The sequence below is a fragment of the Doryrhamphus excisus genome, linkage group LG19 (assembly GCF_037039965.1).
Source record: "Doryrhamphus excisus strain RoL-2023G ecotype Guam linkage group LG19, RoL_Dexc_Guam_v1.1, whole genome shotgun sequence".
Classification (NCBI taxonomy): Eukaryota; Metazoa; Chordata; class Actinopteri; order Syngnathiformes; family Syngnathidae; genus Doryrhamphus; species Doryrhamphus excisus.
The window spans coordinates 14455030-14476945 of NC_136375.1; the positions used below are offsets into that span (position 1 = coordinate 14455030).

Genomic DNA, 21916 nt, shown 5'->3' on the forward strand with positions numbered 1-21916 from the left:
TTTTTTCTTGCTTGATTTGTTCCATGAATTATTAGCAAAAGTTTAATAAAAATCTTTGTGATGATCACATTTTATCATGTCAAGTTATTATTCATTAAACCATATTCAGGTTTTAGCTTATTAAACTGTGAGTGGATTTGATTTATTAGCGAAAACAAATTAATGAGATCAATAAAATCTATGCAGTGTTAATATTTAATGGGACCCGGGTCACTCTGCACAGAACAAAAAAGGTGAAAAACCCCTGCTACAGAGTATCAAGTGTATTGATGATGTACTGCAGTCCTGGTGGAGGCGAGAGGCCATCAAATATTTGACATAGGATGCTCATTTGTGAGGGTTTGGTTTCTTCTCCTTCTTAAAAATTTTTTCCCACATTTTACAAAGTGTAAAAAATGAAGGAGGGGTGTTGCTGTTGCGGGACCTACCTTCATTGAACCATTGGCCAATCTATGGTGGACGGGCATTACAATACCATAATAAGTCCTACCATTTCAGCTGTGGCTTTAATGGCCGTGTGATTGCATGGCTTCATTGGGCCTTGGATATTATTAAACTTCCGGTACTTACTGGGCGTGCAGGCTTTCTCTGTAGCTTGGACCTGAGTGCTGGTCCTGGTCTGCTCCTCCACGGCAGCAGGAGCAGACGGAGTCGAAGGAGCAGCGGGAGCAGAAGGAGCAGTGGGGTTCTTTCTGGTAACCGGAGTGCTCGGTGCTGATGCTGCTGGCTGCGTTGGCATCTGCTGGTCTGTAGTTTCCACAAAATATTACGTTAGGATATACTATGCATACATATAGCTGCATCCACACAGTAGCATTGGATCACTATCTGAAGTGAAAAGGATTATTTTGGGTGGTAAGATCCAGATCCCCCGACCACAGGTTTGTACTGGAATGTAAATGAAGGACATTGCTGAACCTTGCAATTCGGAGCGACAGTTTATGAGTGTGACAGGAATAAAAAAACAGGAGGTGGAGCTGAATCAAATGAGACGTTTTCATTCCCCTCCTCTTTGAGGATGTTTAATTTGACTTGCTCAGATGAGACAAGAGCCTGCAGATGCGGACGCAACCCAATCATGCTAAAGGATCAAGCCGATCCAGTTGCTCCAGCTGAGCATCATGCTAAAAAAGGACCTTGGCTGGAGGATCAAATATTTTTTAAAAAAAGTGCAGCATTCATTTTCTTGAGGGTTTGACCTCTGGTTTGTCTGATATTCATGGAGCGTGATGTTCTTTCAGTTCATTAAAGTTGACGGCTCGACTTTGTCAACAGGCACATCGTGTACGTTGCGGATGAAAAAAGCTCTTTATGAAGATCAGAATGTTAACGCTCAGACTTCCATCCAGCACAGCAGGATGCACCTCCGCCAACATGAAGACACATTGAAAAGTCCAAATGTACGGACTTTGTGATATTATATTATATTTACACGGCATTGGCTTTAAGCCAGCAATCTAATTAGCTAATTCCTACGGGGCCATCATCATCATCATCATCAGGGCTATTTGCATAGCATTACATGCCTATGTGCTTGAATATTTCACGCTATACATGAAAAGATCTTGCATGCATCATGTGACCACGCTTGTATGTGCACCATGCTAGTTTGAATTGTTATTCAGAAATAGAAACTTTATTCAAAAAGTTACAAAAATTTGGATACAAATGTTTTTGCTTAGCGTGATTTCTGTGCATGTTTTGTCCAAACAATAAGACAACCGTCACCACATGCGACAATCAGCCAAGGCAAGTTTGCTCTTTTCCTTCTACTGCTTTTACTATAAATAGTGCTTAACTTCATTCTACACCTCAAATGTCATGAGCTTTTTTTTTTTTTTTTTTTTTTTTTTTTTTTAAGAACGTCCGTCTTGGAACAAAGGTCAACTTGCAAGTTGTACAACGGTTAACTTTGTTTTGGTCTTAATAGTTTTATACTTCAATGGCTGTTAGAAAGTTACTTCATCAAATCAGTCGTTTGTGGTGGTTAAATGGTTTCAGGATTCCTATTTATAAAAGTTTACCAACTTCTAAAAGATTAGAAAGGGGCGACACGGCGGTCGAGTGTTTAGCGCGCAGACCTCACAGCTCCTCACAGCTAGGAGACCAGGGTTCAAATCCCTGTGGAGTTTGCATGTTCTCCCACATTCCAAAAACATGCTAGGTTAATTGGTGACTCCAAATTGTCCATAGGTATGAATGTGAGTGTGAATGGTTGTTTGTCTATATGTGCCCTGTGATTGGCTGGCTTCTCGCCCAAAGACAGCTGGGATAGGCTCCAGCACCCCCCGCGACCCTCGTGAGGAAAAAGCGGTAGAAAATGAATGAACATTAGACAGTTACCCCCTAGACCCCTGTAGTCACCTTTACACTCCTATCACACATCAGTAGAGAAAACAGGATATAATATAGACTCGGAGTACTTCCTGCAGTGGCTATCATATCATGCAACATTACTGAAGGACCAGTGTGGAACACTACATATCATCACAACATCTTGTGAAGCCTTTATATTTGTATTTGACTTCATTTAGCCATTGCAAACTGCTTCATTTTAGGGGGGAAAAAGGTAAAATATACTTTAAAATGAACACTAAATCACCAGGATGATACATGAAGCAATAAAATGCTGTGGTAAGTATGGTAAACATGTCACCTCTTTTCCTGCGTGTCTCCTGGATATCCTCGCACATGCGGTCAAACTCGGGGTCAAGCTCCGAGGCGAAGATGGCGTGTGCCGTGTCCTTCAAGCTGCACGCTCGGTGCCTGATCACCTTGTCTGATGAGAAGAAAGGGAAGGTGACTTTCAGTGTGGTCTTAAAGCCACATCCTATCAGGAGCATGGGGGGTTGGAGGGGGGGGTAATATTGATAGGCATCATTCGAGTGCATCTGTGAGAAATAGGACTGCAGCATGATCCTCGCCTGTTGAATTGAACACAGCTGGCTTTGCTGATAAATGTTTGCAGCAATAATAATAATAATAACAACAACAACAACAACAACGCCATGCCATTTAGGCCAAGATAGGACACCCGCTTTCATCCCACCATTCTTCACCTCACCTCTGATGTGCCCAGCCATCATTAACGTCCCATTTTCTGTGACTGCACGGCAGGGAAATGCAACGCGAAGCTGAGGAGTGGAGGCTAAAAGCGTATTCGCTGTAAACACGCCGCCTCTCATTACGGGCAGGCAGGCAGGCAGGCCGAGGCAGAGCCGCTCAGGCAGAGAGCGGCGGAGGGGTCACAATCTGCCACTGTCTAATTGGAGGAAGGCTGCGTAGTTGTGATGGAGGCAGTTGGTACGTACGTGTGTGTGTGTGTATTACGAAAAGGCCTTTCGGAGAGAGGAAGACGCGTCAAATGACAGATGGCCTGGTGGGAGCTCGTCTGCTTCTACGTCTGATTTGTGAGATACACAGCTTGTTCATGTTCAACTTTTAATGACAGGCATCTCACTGAACACCTAAATACAACTGCATTTCCCCACTCATTGTATGGCTGTGACCATACAAAAGGTTATGTCAATATTCATTTATATCTCACAATTCACGTGCTTAATAATCCTGGTCATTGATCACAATTTACCTCAAAATTACCTTTAAATACAATAGTTACACAGGAAATGCATAATTTATGCATTTCTACTACTGAAATCATCCTTTAATATTTATCGTTAAAACGGTATTAAATTCATTCATTCATTTTCTACCGCTTTTTCCTCACAAGGCTCGCGGGGGTGCTGGAGCCTATCCCAGCTGTCTTTGGGCGAGAGGCGGGGTACACCCTGGACTGGTCGCCAGCCAATCACAGGGCACATATAGACAAACAACCATTCACACTCACATTCATACCTATGGACAATTTGGAGTGGCTAATTAACCTAGCATGTTTTTGGAATGTGGGAGGAAACCGGAGTACCCGGAGAAAACCCACGCATGCACGGGGAGAACATGCAAACTCCACAAAGACATGGCCGAGGGTGGAATTGAACCCTGGTCTCGGTATTAAATTATTATTCAATATTAAATAGCGTTGCCACGAGAACCCCGCCTCATGGGACGACATGATTCACGAGACCGGGCCCATAAGATGACATTTTCGCATGCGCACCAGAGCAAGCAGCTCTCGGCCCGACGGGTTTGTAGTCATAGCGCAGTGGTGCAGTGGAGCGTCCTCGCAGTCACACAGCGGCTGACACTGTTTTAGAACTTCATTCCGACCTGAACACACGCCGCAGTACAATTAGATATACATCAGTGGTCTCAAACTCGCGGCCCATGTTCACAAAACAGTCCCACATGTGCGACTCCAACCACTTCTGCCTGATGCTCGGCGAGTTATCTTCAAACCTGAACACATATTTCCTGGAAGCCATTGTTCGGTGCCAACACGGTGAGACTTTCCGACAAATAGCAGAGCGAGTGGGAAAGCAAGCCTTTAGCTTGTACCAGGGCACTCCATATAAGGAAGTGATGTCACACTTTATTAGATTTAGTGTTTTTTTTTTACCCTTACTCAATGACTAATGGAGCACAACACAAGTGCGGATTTACCGCTAGGGGAAGCCTTGCGTTACCTCACAAAGATGGTCAACATCCAAACATGTAACAGTCCCACATGTGCGACTCCAACCACTTCTGCCTGATGCTTGAACGCATATTTCCTGGAAGCCATTGATCGGTGCCAACACGGTGAAACCTTCGACAAACAGCAGAGCGAGCCTACAAGCGCCTACCGCTTGTACCAGGGCCCGCCATATAAGGAAGTGATGTCACAGTGATAGAAATCAAACTCTGAAAACGAGCCTTCAGAACCATCCCTAACTTCTTTCAGGTCTAATTCAGTTATTATTATTCAGTTATTATTACACCACTTTTGGACTTTGCACAGACTTTGGAGGGGCGCAGTACAAAGTGACCAGGGATGACCAGGCCCACCACCAGCGGATGATAACACTTCCCAGCATGCCTTGAAGGATAAACTGTGCCGTGTCCAGGCCGCAGTCTCTTGGCCGAGGACTGAGGTTCGTTTGTCTTCTTTTATTAAACTCCCTAATTGCATTTTCTCCCCTTAGCGTATCATCAGCATGCCTGCGTTCCAACAAACGAGCGCGTGCACGCTCGCCGGCAAAGACAGATATGATTTATTCATTTAAGCTGGCAGAGAATTGCTTCCATCAGTATCAGGCGAGGCGGGAATGAAAATATAGTTACATGAAGCCAATGGTGGTGTGCAGGCGTATAGTGTATGCAGCTTTTCATTAATATCACTCATGCCCGCTGCTGTCCCTTATGAGCTCTTTCAGGAAGTGCTAACATTTCTCATGCATCGAAACCCAACTCCAAATTCCGATGAGTTTGTCAGCAAACGATAGGTCTCGTTTGTGCGTGTATTAGTCTTCCGTTCTGTTACAGTGCTCGAGATGGCAACGAGAAAAAGAGGAAAAAAGAAAAAAAAAAAAATCAACTCTGGCTGTGAGACAAGAGGCGAGATTAAATTTTCATGCATATGCAGCCTTTGCTCATTTCCACAGCACGGACTGGGAGGGCGAAGGAGGGCGAGGAAGTGCGTCTTTTTAAGCGGCAGAGCATGTTCTCGTTCTTCATTTGAATTTTCCAGTTGTACAGGAGCTTTTTGCAATTACAGCCCCTGTAGGCGCACTTAATAAGTCATTAGATTTTGTTGTTTTTTTTTTATCCTTACTCAATGACTAATGGAGCACAACACAAGTGCTGATTTACCGCGAGGGGAAAGATGGTCAACATCCAAACATGTAGCTTTCCCACTAATACTACGGCAGTGTATGGAATTTTTATCATTAGCTATTCATGTTTATGTTCCAGTATTAGCTAAAGCTTAATTTAATTTGACAATGTGGAATCTATGATGGCAACAGTTGAGATTTTCATTCATTTTCATGCACGTCTTACCTCCTGGGTCTTTGTCTGGGTTGTACTCTAGCGCGTTGCTGCAGATGAGGTCGATGTCCACCAGGAAGTCTTTGGCCGTCAGGTACTGGTGCTTGTCAATCTTGGTCATGATAGTGGACAGGTCCATGGGCTGTCGGATAACCTCCAGGTAGTCTGATACCTGACAGCCGCACCAAAAGAATCTCATTCCTTGTAGACCTGACCCCCCCCCCCCCGTGAGCCACACGTCGGTCATCCGTGTTTGTACTCACCTCCTCGATGTCAACAGGCTTGCTGAAGATGTTGAAGCGTTTGTCCGTGGCCAGACGCTTGGTCACGTCCCTGAGAAAGAGCCGCAGCTCCCGAAGAGTGTTCTCCGCCTGCTGGACCAGACGTTGCTGCTCCTCTGCGGACAGGACTCTGGGGCCCGGGGCCTCGGCCACTGGCAGCACCTCCTTGCAACTCTCTGAGGGGGGGGGGGGGGGGGGGGGGGGGGGGCAGAAGCAAAAATGTGACACAACTGAAGAAGAAAGATGTTCTTTCAAGTCTTTCAAGTGGTATTGTATTGGCTTCTGGTACCTGCATGATTCCCATATCAAATTTCCAAGTCGGATTTAATATTAATGAATTGAATATTTTCATGTAAACCTTCTAAATATGCTTTTTACCATTATTAGAGCCCTCTATACATTATCACCTTTACACTCCTGTTCTTTATTTACAGCATATTGCATCACTGCTGTATATCCACATATATACATAGTATCACAAACACATATTTTAAAAATTGTACTAGAATACAAATACTTTTCCGACCTCAACAAATACAAATACGGGCTGCGTTGCACACCCGTACTAGATGTTAGTTATTGTCTGTAACCCCCCCCCCCCCCAATTTTATATTATACACACACATTAAGAAAAGTTAGCCTAGCTACAGTAAACCTCGGATATATCGGACTCGGATATATCGGAAATTCGCTCACAACAGACAGATAAAAAAAGAACTGATTTTTCTGTAATGCATTTCCAATAAAAATTCATTGCATATATCGGATTTTTTATAACGGATTTCGCCTATTTCGGACAAAATCTCCAGTCCCGTTCCAATGCATTTTTATTAAATTTCCCTCGCATATATCGGATGGCCGCATCGTGGCGCTCCGATTCGCCGAATCGTGACAGGTCGCTATACGACGTCATTTGCAGCGTTGCCTGCGCGATTTATATTCACGTTTATTATTCAGATTTAGGACAAATATAAAAGTGAGTGACGTCAATAATACTAGCACAGCAGTGAATGAGATCTTAACCTCACTATTGGAAATAACGTAGGCCTGACGGGCGTAACAGGGCCTAGCTTAATTAACAATTTGTTATGCTCAGAGTCCAATAAAGTTCAATTCTCATTACCTTACGTCTCTTTTCATTGCCCAGTCCAGGTACATTGGAAACATAGTCAAGGAAGTGCCTTTTTATAACGAATAAAATCCGATTTACGCATATACCGGATATAACGCATATAACGGATTTCGCTTATATCGGACAAAACCAGTGGGAACAATTGAATCCGATATATCCGAGGTTTTACTGTACATCCATTTCTCTGTTACTGGTCTAAATGGCCAATGATGTATTGCATCGATAAATGTTATTTTCATGAACAAACATTTGATTAACTGCCATAACAGTACACATACTATGCTGGTGTTTAAAGGTAAAAGCTGCATACTAATAAAATGAAAATAAATAAGAAGAAAATCAAAGATATTTCATGGGATTACAGAAGTGCCATGTTAAGAGTTCTGTATTATGTTGTGTGTAAATAGCTACATTTGCTGATAATTATTTTGGCACGGTTGCATATTAAACAAACACAGCCTTGGTATCGGAAACGGATCCGTATCAGTTAATATCCAAATTCAGGTATCAGGATCAGATGTGAAAAATTTGAATCAGTCCACCAGTAAGGTGGCGCCTCTGCTGTCCTCCAATTAATCCTAATAGCCAAGCACTCACATCGCACTTGCCCTGCATCCACTTCCTGCCTACTGGAAGATGAACCATGGCGGTGCTCGTGTGGAACACAAATCTCCAAATAGCAGCAGGCTGGGGGGGGGGGGGGTCCTCTGCTTTTCCCCTATCAATGAATGAACGGATAACCATTCGGCATCATTTCCATTTTAAAAGCCCAGAGGTGGCGTGGACGTGGATACTTCCCACGGAGGAAGGAGCTGGGTTGAGGGTTGAGGGCGTGACCCTGATGCGAATGTGGGGGCATCCAAATTGAACAGAAATGACATCTGTTCATATCTCCAGGTGATGTGACATGAAACACACCTTGCAGAATATACCAAAATATTATTAGCTAAAAAGGTGCACTCAATTTAAGAAACCACAGCACACGTGCAGAGCAACACTGCCCTCTTGGGGGCATGTGCAGAACTGTTCTCGAAACTGTAGTAACACAGGGGAGTGTTACACCCCCTCTTTAGAAACATTGTACAAAAAATTGATATGTTTCCCTTTTTCTTTGGCTTTTTGCAACTCTAAAGTGGTTTGCTTGTTTTTTCACATGTATGAGAATGGCGATGTCCCCGGTTTGACCCTGGTACAGATGATTTCTTTTTCCATTGTTTGGATTCTAAAGAAAAGCATGTGGGTGCATACCAGTAGTTTTAGGGCGTGGTGGCGCTCTGGATGCTTGGACCAGCAGCAGGTCTGAGAAAAAGCTCCTCCTTTCTTCTTCCCCTGGAGGGTTCAGTGTAACCACTTCGCCGTAGGCCTTATGGAACATACTCCTCACCTGGAAAAACACCAAAAAAGTAGGCGTTTATAAAATTACGGATGCAGTATGTTTCCGATTCTTCGGTATATGGGAGGGAATTGTAGCTTCGGTTCAATTTGGCACTGTGATGGAGTTCAGGGCCAAACCCTAGGAAGCCCTTTTTGCTGAGCCAGTTGCACTTTTCTCTCCGTCTCCCTCTTATCTCCGACGTATATGTTCTCTCTCTCTGAATCATCTCCTGGAGATGCCGGAATCTTTGTCTTTGCAAATGTGAACCTTTTTCATTTTCTCCCATCTGTTTCTTTCTACCAGCCCTTACAAGCCAAACCACAGCAGGTGGTCTCAACGCTGGTTGGCTGTCAGCGATAGCCATTTATGTCATGCATTTCACGATCCTTTAAAAAAAATCACTCGAAAAATTCCTCCTTTTACAATCAAGGGACTCAATATCATGAACAACTTTAACAGCAGCAGTTAATGTACTGTGCTGTTTACGGAAACCAGATTTGGTTGCTTGATAAGATATTATGGCAACAATTTTCTCCAAGACTTTTGCCAGAATACATAACTTAGATATCGGTCTATAATTATTAAGATTGGTCGAGTCCCCTGCCATTCAGCAAAGGAAGAACATAAGCAGATTTCCAGTTTCAATTCAATTTTGACGATTTAAGAAAAAAAAAAAGGATCAAGATTGTCTGGACCTGCAGATTTGGGCCCTGTAGACCTCTGCCTCAGTCACTGGTCTTAAAACAAACGAGGCAGGTGGGCAAAGAATTGTGTTCAATTCAAGTTTTAAGAGTCGGGGTGCAGAGTTTCATATGAGCCTTCTCACCTCGTCAGACATCCGTGAGTAGGTCGTCTCGGCAGTGGCGAGGATGAGGACGGGGCAGAAAGAGGGCATGTCCTGGAGCAGGGTGAGGAAGGTGCTTTTAATGGTGTCGCTCACCGTCTCCCACCAGTCGGAGATGTGCGGCACAAATACCACGCTGGGAACGCTGCGGCAAGCCTCGCGGAAAACCTGAAGTGGACCACGTCGGGATTAGAAAGCTCAAAGATGCAAACTGTGATGTTTTGTAAATAGACTAAGGAGTTATATATGGCTGCAGCACTATATATGTGAATATCATGAAAAAGTTCAATATTTTGTATGTCTATATATATTTTTTTTAATGAGTGACAAGTATTGAACCTTTTCATGATATTCTCATTTTGTTAGATGTATCAAAATGCGTATTTGGATGTATTTTTTTTCCTATTGTCATAACATTTCAAATTTCTCTTCTTCAGTAATCCTGGAAAATTTGGGTTTTTTTGATGACTTCAGTCCCATATTATGCCCCCCCCCCCATCTAACTTTTATTTAGTTTCACATAATATTCAGAGGCTTTAAAAATAAGCTAATCTAAGCAACTTAAATGACCATTTTTCCTCAATATTACAAATGTATTCACAGACAAGCGCCACATTTTTATCTGAATATTTTAAAGCTTTATTTAAACTTTTTGTAATTATGACTTATTTTCAAAACTAAAAAAATCTAGATTTGTATCCTTTAATATTTCAACCTTGTTGCTCAAATGTTTCCTTCTTGTGAGATGATATTTCTCTTTCTTTTAATATTTTGATGTTATTGGTGTAGAATTAATATTTTTTTAAATTACATTTTTCCATGATTTCTTATTGTGCAACAATATGTTTACAGTGTGACTCGCATGGACATTTTGTTGTGTGTGCTACCTGAGCACAGGACTCCTCTGGTGTCTTGGCGCTGACGGAGTAGAGCGTGGGCAAGTCCAGGCGGTGCACCGGGAGCTTGTCCAGGTGGTGCAGCAAGGCGGGGGCGAGGTGGGAGCTCTGCCCGGAGCCCGGGGACCCGGCCAGGAGCAGACGGGGTCGGTATGCGGTGGGCTGCTGGAGGGCGGAGCTGCAGTGGCGAGCAGAATTAACTCAGTTAATAATGTTGTACTGTCTGCCGTTTTTATGCAATACAGAGTGGTGTGCGACTCACAAGGCGCAATTGATGAAGGGTCTGTGCATTGCAGTGTCGGAGGGCGGCGTGCCGGTCGGGGCCACAGCAGACAGAGTTTCGTAGATGGAAGCGTCTTCGTTGTCATCGCTGTACACGTCCTCTTCGTGCAGTTGATTGTCGCCGCCTAACGGACACATTAATAGCGGCAATATGTATATAAATAATACAGGATAATTGTATTGTGTGGTAATCACAGGGCACATATAGACAAACAACCATTCACACTCACATTCATACCTATGGACAATTTGGAGTCGCTAATTAACCTAGCATGTTTTTGGAATGTGGGAGGAAACCGGAGTACCCGGAGAAAACCCACACATGCACGGAGGGAACATGCAAACTCCACACAGAGATGGCCGAGGGTGGAATTGAACCCTGGTCTCCTAGCTGTGAGGTCTGCGCGCTAACCACGAGACCGCCGTGCCGGATGGATGGAATTAAGTAGGATCAAAGCAATGCATTAAAAAGCCACTAAAAGACAACAACTTCTGGGAGATGCACCATGCAACCCGACATCTACTGACTGGTGAAGTGGAGCGATGGCGAAGAGATGATGAAATTCTATACGGCGCCAAGCGAGGAAAACAAATTAAATTCTTGGCACGGATTGAGGAAATTTGGGATTCTTGCCATCCGTGTTTAAGTTGTCATACAATTTAACTTGGCTGCGCTTCCTGGTCCTTACATCGTGTTGACGTTTGGGTGTGTTGCCAACGAGAAAACAATATCGCCGTTGTCAAGTTCTAGGACCCCCTTAAGATTAATCACAAAAAAAAAAAAACAGTGCCAAGGTACGGGTCTTTACCGTGCATATGCCTGTCGTTGCACTGAGCGTGGGGGAAGACTCGAACAAGAGCTTTCAGCACCAACGAGAAAGAGCCGGCCAGCAGGGGCCTCAGGATGGGGGACAGAGCTCGTCCGGGGGGAGCCAGTGCCCTCTGGGAAGCCGGTACGATGGCCCTCATCGCCCTGCCGAAGTCGCCCGCTCCCAGCACGATGGAGGCCACGTCCAGCTTCAGTTTGACGCTGCTGCCGTATATCTGAGGGTAGCGGCGGCGCAGCGCCACCAGGGCCGCCTCTGTGCAAAGCGCTTTGATGTCGGCGCCGCAGTAGCCTGCACGGCAACACAAAAAAGGCTCGTCTTAGCTTTGTTTTCAGAGTCGACATTAATGTCATATCTAATAACATACCTCATTAGTCATGAAGCCATTTATTTTCACTTTTCTAAAATGCAAACAAACAATCAGCGGGCACTGAAATACTGCAGAACACTTAACAACACTACCAATTTACTACTTAAGGTAGTGTTAGCATACTGTTAGCATGTAGCTTTAAACACTGGCTGTTGGTTTTTAATATGAAGCCAGTTCGACCCCGGAACAGAATATTTCTGTTTCAATGATGACCTGCGAAAAAACTTTGAAATATAAATAAATAAATATAAATAAATATAAAATATAAATAAATAAACATATAAATATAAATAAACATAAAAATAAAAATAAAAATAAAAATAAAAATAAAAATAAAAATAAAAATAAAAATAAATATTAAATTGCATTCATGTTTCCAGCCTAAACAAAACATGAATAGTAATGATTAAAAAAAAATAAATTCTTGCTTGCTAATGATATGATTATTATGGCTAAATATTATACACCACTGAAAGTCAGCTAAGGATAGGCTCCAGCACGCCCCACCGACGCTAGTGAGGACAAGCGGCATAAAAAATATACACATGCAGTACATTTAGATTTATTTCCATATTATTATTATTATTATTATTATTTGTCCCTCTTACCGACACACTTTTCTGCAAGTTCATCTACAAATTCCTCAGACAATTTTGGATTCCAGTCCTGAGTGTGGATCTGCAAAATGTGCTTTCGAGCCTGTTTAAGAGAAGAGGAAAAAGACAAAAGGCAAAATGATGACTGAAGTCTTGTTTGTCATGACAGGAGCGAGGAATAAGTACAAAGCGACAGCGTTGAATGTCTTTAGTTGCTGTCGCAGTCAAAAGGAGACCTGCCTGGCATGGATGAAAGAAAGAAAGAGAGAACAGGTTTCATCACAAATAAAACATGTCAACTTTGTGCTGGAGCTCTTAGTCTGAGCTGACGGCACGGCAAAGACTGGAGGTGAGCCGAGTGTGTTGCATCACCGGCGCAGGACGGGCCCGACGTTTAGAAGCAAAGTGCTCGCTATTGTCAAGAGCGGCAAGCCCTTTTTTTTCATCTTCTTTCATCACACTTGCGGCATTGGACAGGTTTCGGTATTGTGTCGTGCAAACGGACAAGGATAGGTCCAGAGGAGCCGTGTGCGTTTAAATGGGTGAGAAGCCCCTATTGCAACAGACTGCAACACTTTGCGGTGGGTTCTTGCATGTGTAATAAATATCCTGATGTTAGCTTTTTATTCAAGTCAAATGTAACATGCAGTACTTTGTCCATGGTAGACATGTTTTTTTTTTGTTGGAAAGCCATGACCATGTCTCTCACCGTCTTGTCAGGCAGATTGAAGAGAAACTCCCGATCGAAGCGTCCGGGCCGCCGTAACGCCGGGTCAATAGAGTCAAGTCTGTTGGTAGCACCGATGACCACTATCTCCCCGCGGCTGTCCATGCCGTCCATCAAGGCCAGCAGCGTGGACACGATGGAACTAGAAGACAAAAGGAAGGTGGGTAAATAAACCACAATCAATTGTTTCTACCCAGTCATTGTGTCAATGCATAGTACTTGCCAAGTGGCAAATGCTATGATCTTTCGGCCATATTTGTAGTTTTCTACTTTTGTCAGAATGTGAATAGGGAAAACAAGTAACCGGCATTCCAGCAGTCAGAAGCAAAATGGCGTGCAGCAATACTCTGCAACCACCAGTTTGCAGTTTGTTGTGTGGAGAATCATAATTTATCATCCATCCATTTTCTATACCACTTATCCCTATTAGGGTCGCGGGTATGCTGGAGCCTATCCCAGCTGTCTCAGGTCTGCGCGCTAACCACTCGACCGCCGTGCAGCCCTGTTTGTGCAAATTCATTCATTCATTCATTTTCTACCGCTTTTCCTCACAAGGGTCACGGGGGTGCTGGAGCCTATCCCAGCTGTCCTCGGGCGAGAGGCGGGGTCCACCCAGGCCAATAAACAACTTAGCATATCTCATTGAAACAACAAATGAGAAGCAGGCAGGGTACAGCCTGGAATGGTGGCCAGCCAATCACAGGGCACATATAGACAAACAACCATTCACACTCACATTCATAACAAATCCCAATTTGGAGTCACCAATTAACCTAGCATGTTTTTGGAATGTGGGAGGAAACCGAAGTCCCCAGAGAAAACCCACGCATGCACGGGGAGAACACGCAAACTCCACACAGAGATGGCCCAGAGTAGGATTGAACTTGGGTCTCCTAGCTATGAGGTCTGCGTGCTAACCACTCAACCGCCTTGCAGACCTATTTGTGCAAATTCATTCATTCATTCATTTTCTACCGCTTTTCCTCACGAGGGTCACAGGCGCGCTGGAGCCTATCCCAGCTGTCTTCGGGCGAGAAGGGGTGTACACCCTGGACTGGTGACCAGCCAATCACAGGGCACATATAGACAAACAACCATTCACACTCACATTCATACCTATGGACAATTTGGAGTGGCCAATGAAGCTAACATGCTAACATGTTTTTGGAATGGGGGCAGGAAAACGGGAGTACCGGGAGAAAGAAAAGCCACACACAGCAAGAACATGCAAACTCCACACAGAGAATCGAACCCAGGTCTTCCTGATCTCCTGACTGTGTGGCCTATGTGCTAACCACTTGTACACCGTGCGACCCACGATTTCTAATATAAAATAATATATGACTTATAGATTAGTAAACCAGGAAACCAAGTCTTTGTGTCTTACCTGTGGATTTGATCCTGCCTACTGGAGCGAACCGGCGCCAAACCATCAATCTCGTCAAAGAAGATGATGGACGGCCTCATCAGGTAGGCCTGATCAGAATTAACAAAGAGGACTGGTAAGGAATTGGCACCCAAAACAAAAAAAAAACAACAAGGCTTCTGGAGAGTCACCTGGTCAAAGAGCAGGCGCAGCTGGCGCTCCGATTCGCCGACCCACTTGCTGAGGCAGTCGGCACCTTTCCTCATGAAGAAAGAAACCTTGCGGTCTCCCTGGCTGCACTCGTTGGCGAGAGCTCGGGCCACCAGGGTCTTTCCTGTGCCTGGAGGACCGTAGAACAAACACCCCCTGCCAGGACCAGAGGGAGGAGGGTCAGTAGCGCTCTAAAATAGGGCCGGGTGATATGGATCAAAAGTTTAGGTTGGATAACGATATACGATACATATCCCGAGATGTTTTCCACAGAGTACGTTTAGACAAAAGCCAAATCTTATAGAACAATTTTAAAAAATGAAATAAACTAGTACATTCCCTTTTTTTTAATAAATTTGGAAAAACATCCATCTTAATCAAGCTGCACTATGGTAGTCTCTTTGGTTAGCACTGTTAGCGCTTCCATCCATGACAGACGGAAAAAACATTTATTTGGCATTTATACAGTCTTTTCCGATGTTCACTCCCGCAATGCAGCCTCTCCTCCTCCGTATCGCCGATCGCTCAGCGTAGCGAAGGTGTGCTCAAAGCTAACATCTGCTCCGAGTGTAGGAGCCACGAGGGAATGAGTCCAGCAACAAGCAAGCTACAAATGTACACTTGCACAAAACACAATATGAAGTATGACTATTAAACATTACAAATGGAGCAGAAAATATAGGGTTGCCACTAGGGCGGCGACATCTTCAAACATGAGCCTATATGGATATGAAGGATTCATTCATTCATTTTCTACCGCTTTTTCCTCACGAGGGTCGCGGGGGGTGCTGGAGCCTATCCCAGCTGTCCTGGTACACGCTGGACTGGTGGCCAGCCAATCACAGGGCACATATAGACAAACAACCATTCACACTCACATTCATACCTATGGACAATTTGGAGTCGCCAATTAACCTAGCATGTTTTTTGGAATGTGGGAGGAAACCGGAGTACCCGGAGAAAACCCACACATGCACGGGGAGAACATGCAAACTCCACACAGAGATGGCCGAGGGTGGAATTGAACCCTGGTTTTCTAGCTGTGAGGTCTGCGCGCTAACCACTAGACCGCCGTGCCGCCCGACATGAAGGATATGCGTGCTTAAAAGATTAATTTCAATTTTCAAAATATCCATGTACTCTGTGTGGAGTTTGCATGTTCTCCTCGTGCATGCTTGGGTTTTCTCCGGTTTCCTCCCACATTCCAAGTAAGAAGTAAACAAGTAAGATGCTTGGGTTAGCCTGCTGCTGTGTTTAATGTAACTATCAGGACATTATTTTTCCTCATCATTTTCTGAGAAATTGCAACTTTATTTCAAGCTAGGACTTGATTGTGTACTAGGGTTCAATTCCACCCTCGGCCATCTCTGTGTGGAGTTTGCATGTTCTCCTCGTGCATGCGTGGGTTTTCTCCGGGTACTCCGGTTTCCTCCCACATTCCAAAAACATGCTAGACTCCAAATTGTCCATAGGTATGAATGTGAGTGTGAATGGTTGTTTGTCTATATGTGCCCTGTGATTGGCTGGCGACCAGTCCAGGTTGTACTCCGCCTCTCGCCCAAAGACAGCTGGGATAGGCTCCAGCACCCCCGCGACCCTCGTGAGGAAAAAGCGGTAGAAAATGAATGAATGAAAATATCCATGTATCGCCCAGCCCTACTCTAAAAGCATTTTCAATCAGTCTACAATAACAATAAGATCCTGCACCAACCTCGGCGGCTGAATCTTGAATCTCTCAAAGACTTCCGGGTACAGAAGTGGGAACACGACCATCTCCTTTAGTGACTGGATATGGTTGCCCAGGCCGCCCACGTGGTCAAATTTCACCTGCCACGGCACATGAATGCTTTAGTAAAACTATTTTTGGAGTTTGTTGGTGTTGCCGACTTACAGAGGAGTCAAGGTTCATGGGGTCCACATCCGCCAGGCTCGCTCCTACTTTGGCCCGATCGCGCAGGACGCCACTCGCCAGGTCCTCTGCGGTCAAGTTCATAGGCAAACACCTGTGAGGAAAAGGAGCATTGATAGACACATAGAGAAACCACGATCCATAGCATCTGCTGTGGGAAAGCATCTCTTCACCTGTTCCTCGCCCGAGTCATGCTCTTGCTCTTCCTCCTCTCAAAGCGTTCCTCATCTGAAGACGAGGTGGTGTCGCTGCTGTGGATGGCGTGTTTCTTCACTCTGCCAACAAAGAGCATTGCGTCACTGGAGTTTTTCCCGACATGCCATGTATTTCCAGTGCATGAGCATGAGCATCCACCAACCGTATATGGCTTCTTCTTGCTGGGGATCTGTGGGTGTCAAAGAGCGAGGGGTTGCTTTGCTTCCTGTTTACCGGTTCTGTGTACAGAAAAAAAACAAAAAAAGAGATTAATGATTGCAAAGGTTTCAAATGATCCTATAACACACGTGAGCACTGTCAAATAAAAATGGATTTAACCATCGCCAAAGTCAGCTCAAACTTCTGCCTAATTCAGGGTCCATACTTGTCCAGAGGGGGTCTCATTGAAAGCTGGATGATCATTTCTAATGCTAATAGCAGTTTTATTAAGAAAATCTACAGTTTTGATATTACTATCTCAAACGATTGTATCTTGAAAATGGTAATGGTTTGTTTTTTTTTTACATTCCTGCTACCCCAACCCCCCAACCCCCCCAGTGCTGGTTTGCCCACCCGTGCTCCAAATGTTCTTGCAATTATGTAATTAGGACTTTATGCCCACATTATTTTCACTTTATTCTCATAACATAACTTTTGCCCCATTTTTCCTACTGTTTTTTTTTTCAAAAATATTTCATCTTTCTTTGTAATTTTCAAAATGTTTCTTCTCATAATATTCTGATTATATTTTGTCATATTTTGACTTTATTCACATTATATTATAACTTTTTTTCCTATTAAACCCTGAAGAAATAATCTCATATTCCAACATTATGCTACTCATAAAAAACTCATTAAAAACTTGTAAAAAATAAAAAGCCATAAAAAGGACTTTATTCCTACATTATTTTCACTTAATTCTCATAACATAACTTTTGTCCCATTTTTCCTACTGTTTTTTTCAAAAATATTTCATCTTTCTTTGTAATTTTCAAAATGTTTCTTCTCATAATATTCTTTTTTTCCTATTAAAACCTGAAGAAATAATGTATCTCTCATATTCCCATGTAATGCTACTCATAAAATCATTAAAAAAACTCATTAAAAACTCGTAAAAAATAAAAAGCCATAAAAAGTTTTTCTCATGACACTTGATTTTATCTTAGAAAATTACTGCTGAATTTTCTATTTCTCACCCTCGGCCATCTCTGTGTGGAGTTTGCATGTTCTCCCCGTGCATGCGTGGGTATGAATGTGAGTGTGAATGGTTGTTTGTCTATATGTGCCCTGTGATTGGCTGGCCACCAGTCCAGGGTGTACCCCGCCTCTCGCCCGAAGACAACTGGGATAGGCTCCAGCACCCCCCGCAACCCTCGTGAGGAAAAAGCGGTAGAAAATGAATGAATGAATGAATTTTCTATTTCTGTTTTCGTGTTACATGAGATGTTAAGAACGTGCAGCAGGCCACGGGCTACAAATGGCCCCCCACACCGTGCTTTGGACACCCTGGCCTAGTACAACATGACTGGTTACCAATAGGTGGCGCTTCGTATCTCTGCACCGTCTTGCGCTGCCTGAGGTTGTACGGCCTGTCGTTTCCCTCCCCGGCTTCCTCTGCTTCATCCCCTTCGTCGTCTTCATCGTCGTCGTCCTCACCATCCTCTTCTTCTTCGTCGTCGTCATCGTCGTGTGATTCTGCGAGTTGCGTAAAACATTTTTTTTTTACAACAAGAAAATACAGTGATACCAACAAAGAAAAATATTTGACCCGACCTTCCGTCCCCTCTTCTTCTTCCTCTTCCGCTTTGCTCATGACTTTATGGTGTGCGGGCAAACTGAAAGCTCCCCGGCGCATGGACTTCCTTCGCTTGACACGGGAGTACATGTCCATGTTTTCCTTAAAAAAAAAAAAAACACACACACAAAAATACAATTTCACGTCCACCCTCCGCCCCCCCACCCATCTCTCAGGTACTCACTTCCTCCGTGTCTCTGGTCCACATGCGAAGACGCTCCACCTCTCGGTTCTGCCTGATGCTGCTGATGTTATCCATCTCCTGGAGGACAGCCTCAGCAGTGCTGGTAAGACACAGCGTGATCATAAAAAAAAAAAACACAGTGACGAGCTAAAACAGGACCAGGTGTTCCTCCACTACAGTAGGTGGCGCTGCTATTGAACTGATTTGAATGCCAGCTGGACCTCCTTCCCACTCACCTGTTGACCAGCTGGTCAAACAGAAGGCTCTGGTTGAGGTGTTCGAACTGGCTCTTCCTGACTCGGCAGCTCCTCTTCAGCTCCACGTGGCCGTTCATGTGCGAGTGGTCGCCCTGCTCCTTCCGGTGGCCCACATGGGCTGCGGCGTCAAAAACACAAACCATTTAGTCAAGGGAAAACTTCTTTCATGGTTTTTGAATGCTCTGCGAGACATTACCATGTCCGTTCTGCATTATACGAGAGGACAACCTGAGATGGAAAGAAAATTGATGGTGAGTTTTTTTTGTTTTTTTTTTTAAACACATTTACAAGTGCAACCACGTTCGTCAGCTGACCTGGTGCGGTAGGTTGGAATGCCCCAACTGACCCTCTGCCCTTTAGTCTGGGGCGAGGGTGAGGTATCACTGGAGCTGGGCTCCGATGCCATCTGTCTGCGGGGCCGCTTAGACGGCGGGTTGAGGCGTGGGCTGCTGGGAGTGCTCACATCGCTGCTCATCTCCTTCTGGTGACAACAAAGACAAGGTGCACGATGTTACAATTGTAACTAGAAGTTGCACTTTTTCCATGAAAAGACAAATGAATTATTTGGTCATATTTTAATTTATTGGTCAGCACCTGTATATGACGGATCATTCACTCAGATCTTTATGGTGACTTTTACATGTGGTTTGGTTACATTTTATCATGTGTTGTGTGAAAAAAGGCAAGGTTTTTGTGCAACTGTTAAGGAAAAGGAATACATACAAATGCAAAAATCATAAAAATCAGGTATGTTCAAATCCGCATATTTCCTGATTGTTTTTTTTTACTACTAAAACCCCAATAAAGAGGAAGAAAAAGAAAAACAACCAGCGATGAATAACAAAAGGATTTACCAATACAGTAAAGTCTCGTTATATCGATATTGTCGGGAGTCGGAAAAAATATCAATATAACCGGACTGTCGATATATCCGATCCTGCGCCGAACTGCATTAAAAGTGGGCAATAATGCACATTGTTCTATACTATAGAACACATGCCTGCAACAGAAGAACCAACTGCGTTCGTGGTTTCTCTCGTGTGTTTAGAATCTATACACACGAGAGAAACCACGAACGCCAGCATGTACATATGAAAAACAGTGATTATTGCAAGCGATAAAAAGATATCTGAATACAACACAATTAAATACATGTATTTGTACGCTTGTGTCTTCGTTGGAATAGGTGTGTATGCTATGTCAGTTGGTTCTTCTGTTGCAGGCATGTGTTTGGCCAGCTATGTGGGGCGGGTTGAGCATGACCTGTGAACCAGGAAGTGCGGGAATCGGTGTGTGTGTGCTGCGCTCTGGTGGTGGAAGTGTGAAAAATAAAGTTGACTGGAAGCAGCCGTTCGCCGTGTTCTTTTTTGGTATTGAAATCCTTAAGCAAAGATTGATTTAAGCTGCTTTTGTATCGATATAAGCAGACCAAATTGGCTGGCGGGAGATGAAAAGGGCATCGTAGTAACCGGATTATCATAATAACCGGTTATAAACGGAACTAATTATATCATAAAAGACTAGAAATTTGCCGGGAAATGAAAATAGTATCGTAATAAGCAGTACTTCGATATAACGAGACTTTACTGTACTTGCCAGAAAAACACATTATGCAGGAAATTCATAATTCAATAAACTAAAGAAGCAGAAATAACATATAAGAATTATTAAAATGAGTTGACTACAATCTTAAAAGTGTGTAAGAAGGAGTATTACAGCCAACTATTAGACAAGCACAAAAACAATATTAGAGCAACCTGGGGTATTCTAAATAGTATTATCAGGAAAAGTAACAAGACAGACAGATTACCCTCATTATTTCATGGTGGGAAACACCTATAATGACAATATGGATGGATGATGGAAGTTCAATAACTACTTTGTCAATATTGGTCCAAAACTGAAGAAGGTAATCCGAAACAGAGGACAAGGAAAGGAATCCTAATTCTATGTTTCTGACAGATGTAACAAAAAAAGGAAATCATTGACATTGTCAAAAATTGTAAATCAAAAACATCAACTGCTTGTAATGGAATCGAAATGGACACTATAAAACGGTAATCAACAACATGTCTTTTCATACTGGCAGATTTCACCCAAAAATGAAGGTTGTTCCAATTTTTAAAAATGGTGACCACAGTTACCACAGTTCTCCCAAATTATTTAACTTATATTATAAAATTATATATGCTAAGGTCCATATCACCCAACCCTACAATGGAGTATGTAGTGTTAGGGACTGGTAGTACCTGAAATGGCACTGATAGGAATCAGAGCCACACCAACCAAGTAGGCACCACACCTATCCACAGAGATACACAATATGCCCCCTGTAGCTGTAATCAGCAGAATACAGTATGGCTGCTTTGATATTCACCCGCTTGACCTTTTTGCTTTTTGTGGACATACAATATTGTGATGTCTTTAAGCAATTCAAGCCTAGGTAGATGCTTTCATTGAAACATTGTGAAATAACCTATTCTATACTTTGCAACACAATAACATAGCAGCTAACCTCAACAATCTGATTTTCTGACAGGCAGATGTTTACATTCTGAGACAAAGGCTGTCAAGTCATCTTGCATCATGCATAGTTTGTAAAAAAACGGCAAATATTGGTGTGATTTTATGGTCATGGCGTGTATTGATAAATAAGGTGAATGTATAGTATTTACGCCAAAAGTTCACCAAGTTCAGACTTGCTTAATACGGGACGTGAGCCAGCCAACTGTTGTGATCCCTTCCCCC

At 43.5% G+C, this 21916-nt stretch overlaps 1 protein-coding gene across 3 annotated transcripts in view; it reads right to left on the bottom strand.

Moving 5' to 3' along the window:
• atad2b (ATPase family AAA domain containing 2B) overlaps positions 1–21916 on the bottom strand; it is a 74664-nt gene that overhangs the window by 52025 nt on the left and 723 nt on the right. For all 3 annotated transcript variants that reach the window (XR_013630399.1, XR_009120261.2, XM_058057547.2), the window contains exons 2-24: positions 19483–19649; positions 19365–19396; positions 19148–19286; positions 18912–19011; positions 18706–18829; positions 18466–18627; positions 17096–17171; positions 16911–17012; positions 16720–16831; positions 16540–16655; positions 14810–14984; positions 14640–14728; positions 13235–13394; positions 12538–12628; positions 11542–11850; positions 10713–10857; positions 10442–10628; positions 9537–9722; positions 8584–8719; positions 6186–6379; positions 5935–6094; positions 2657–2779; positions 571–747 (exon numbers count right to left, since the gene is read on the bottom strand). Coding sequence is in view for 1 of the 3 variants with exons in the window: in XM_058057547.2 (XP_057913530.2) it covers positions 571–747; positions 2657–2779; positions 5935–6094; positions 6186–6379; positions 8584–8719; positions 9537–9722; positions 10442–10628; positions 10713–10857; positions 11542–11850; positions 12538–12628; positions 13235–13394; positions 14640–14728; positions 14810–14984; positions 16540–16655; positions 16720–16831; positions 16911–17012; positions 17096–17171; positions 18466–18627; positions 18706–18829; positions 18912–19011; positions 19148–19286; positions 19365–19396; positions 19483–19649 (3262 nt within the window). In the remaining 2 variants the exon portion in view is untranslated. The remainder of the gene's footprint in view (positions 1–570; positions 748–2656; positions 2780–5934; positions 6095–6185; positions 6380–8583; positions 8720–9536; positions 9723–10441; positions 10629–10712; positions 10858–11541; positions 11851–12537; positions 12629–13234; positions 13395–14639; positions 14729–14809; positions 14985–16539; positions 16656–16719; positions 16832–16910; positions 17013–17095; positions 17172–18465; positions 18628–18705; positions 18830–18911; positions 19012–19147; positions 19287–19364; positions 19397–19482; positions 19650–21916) is intronic.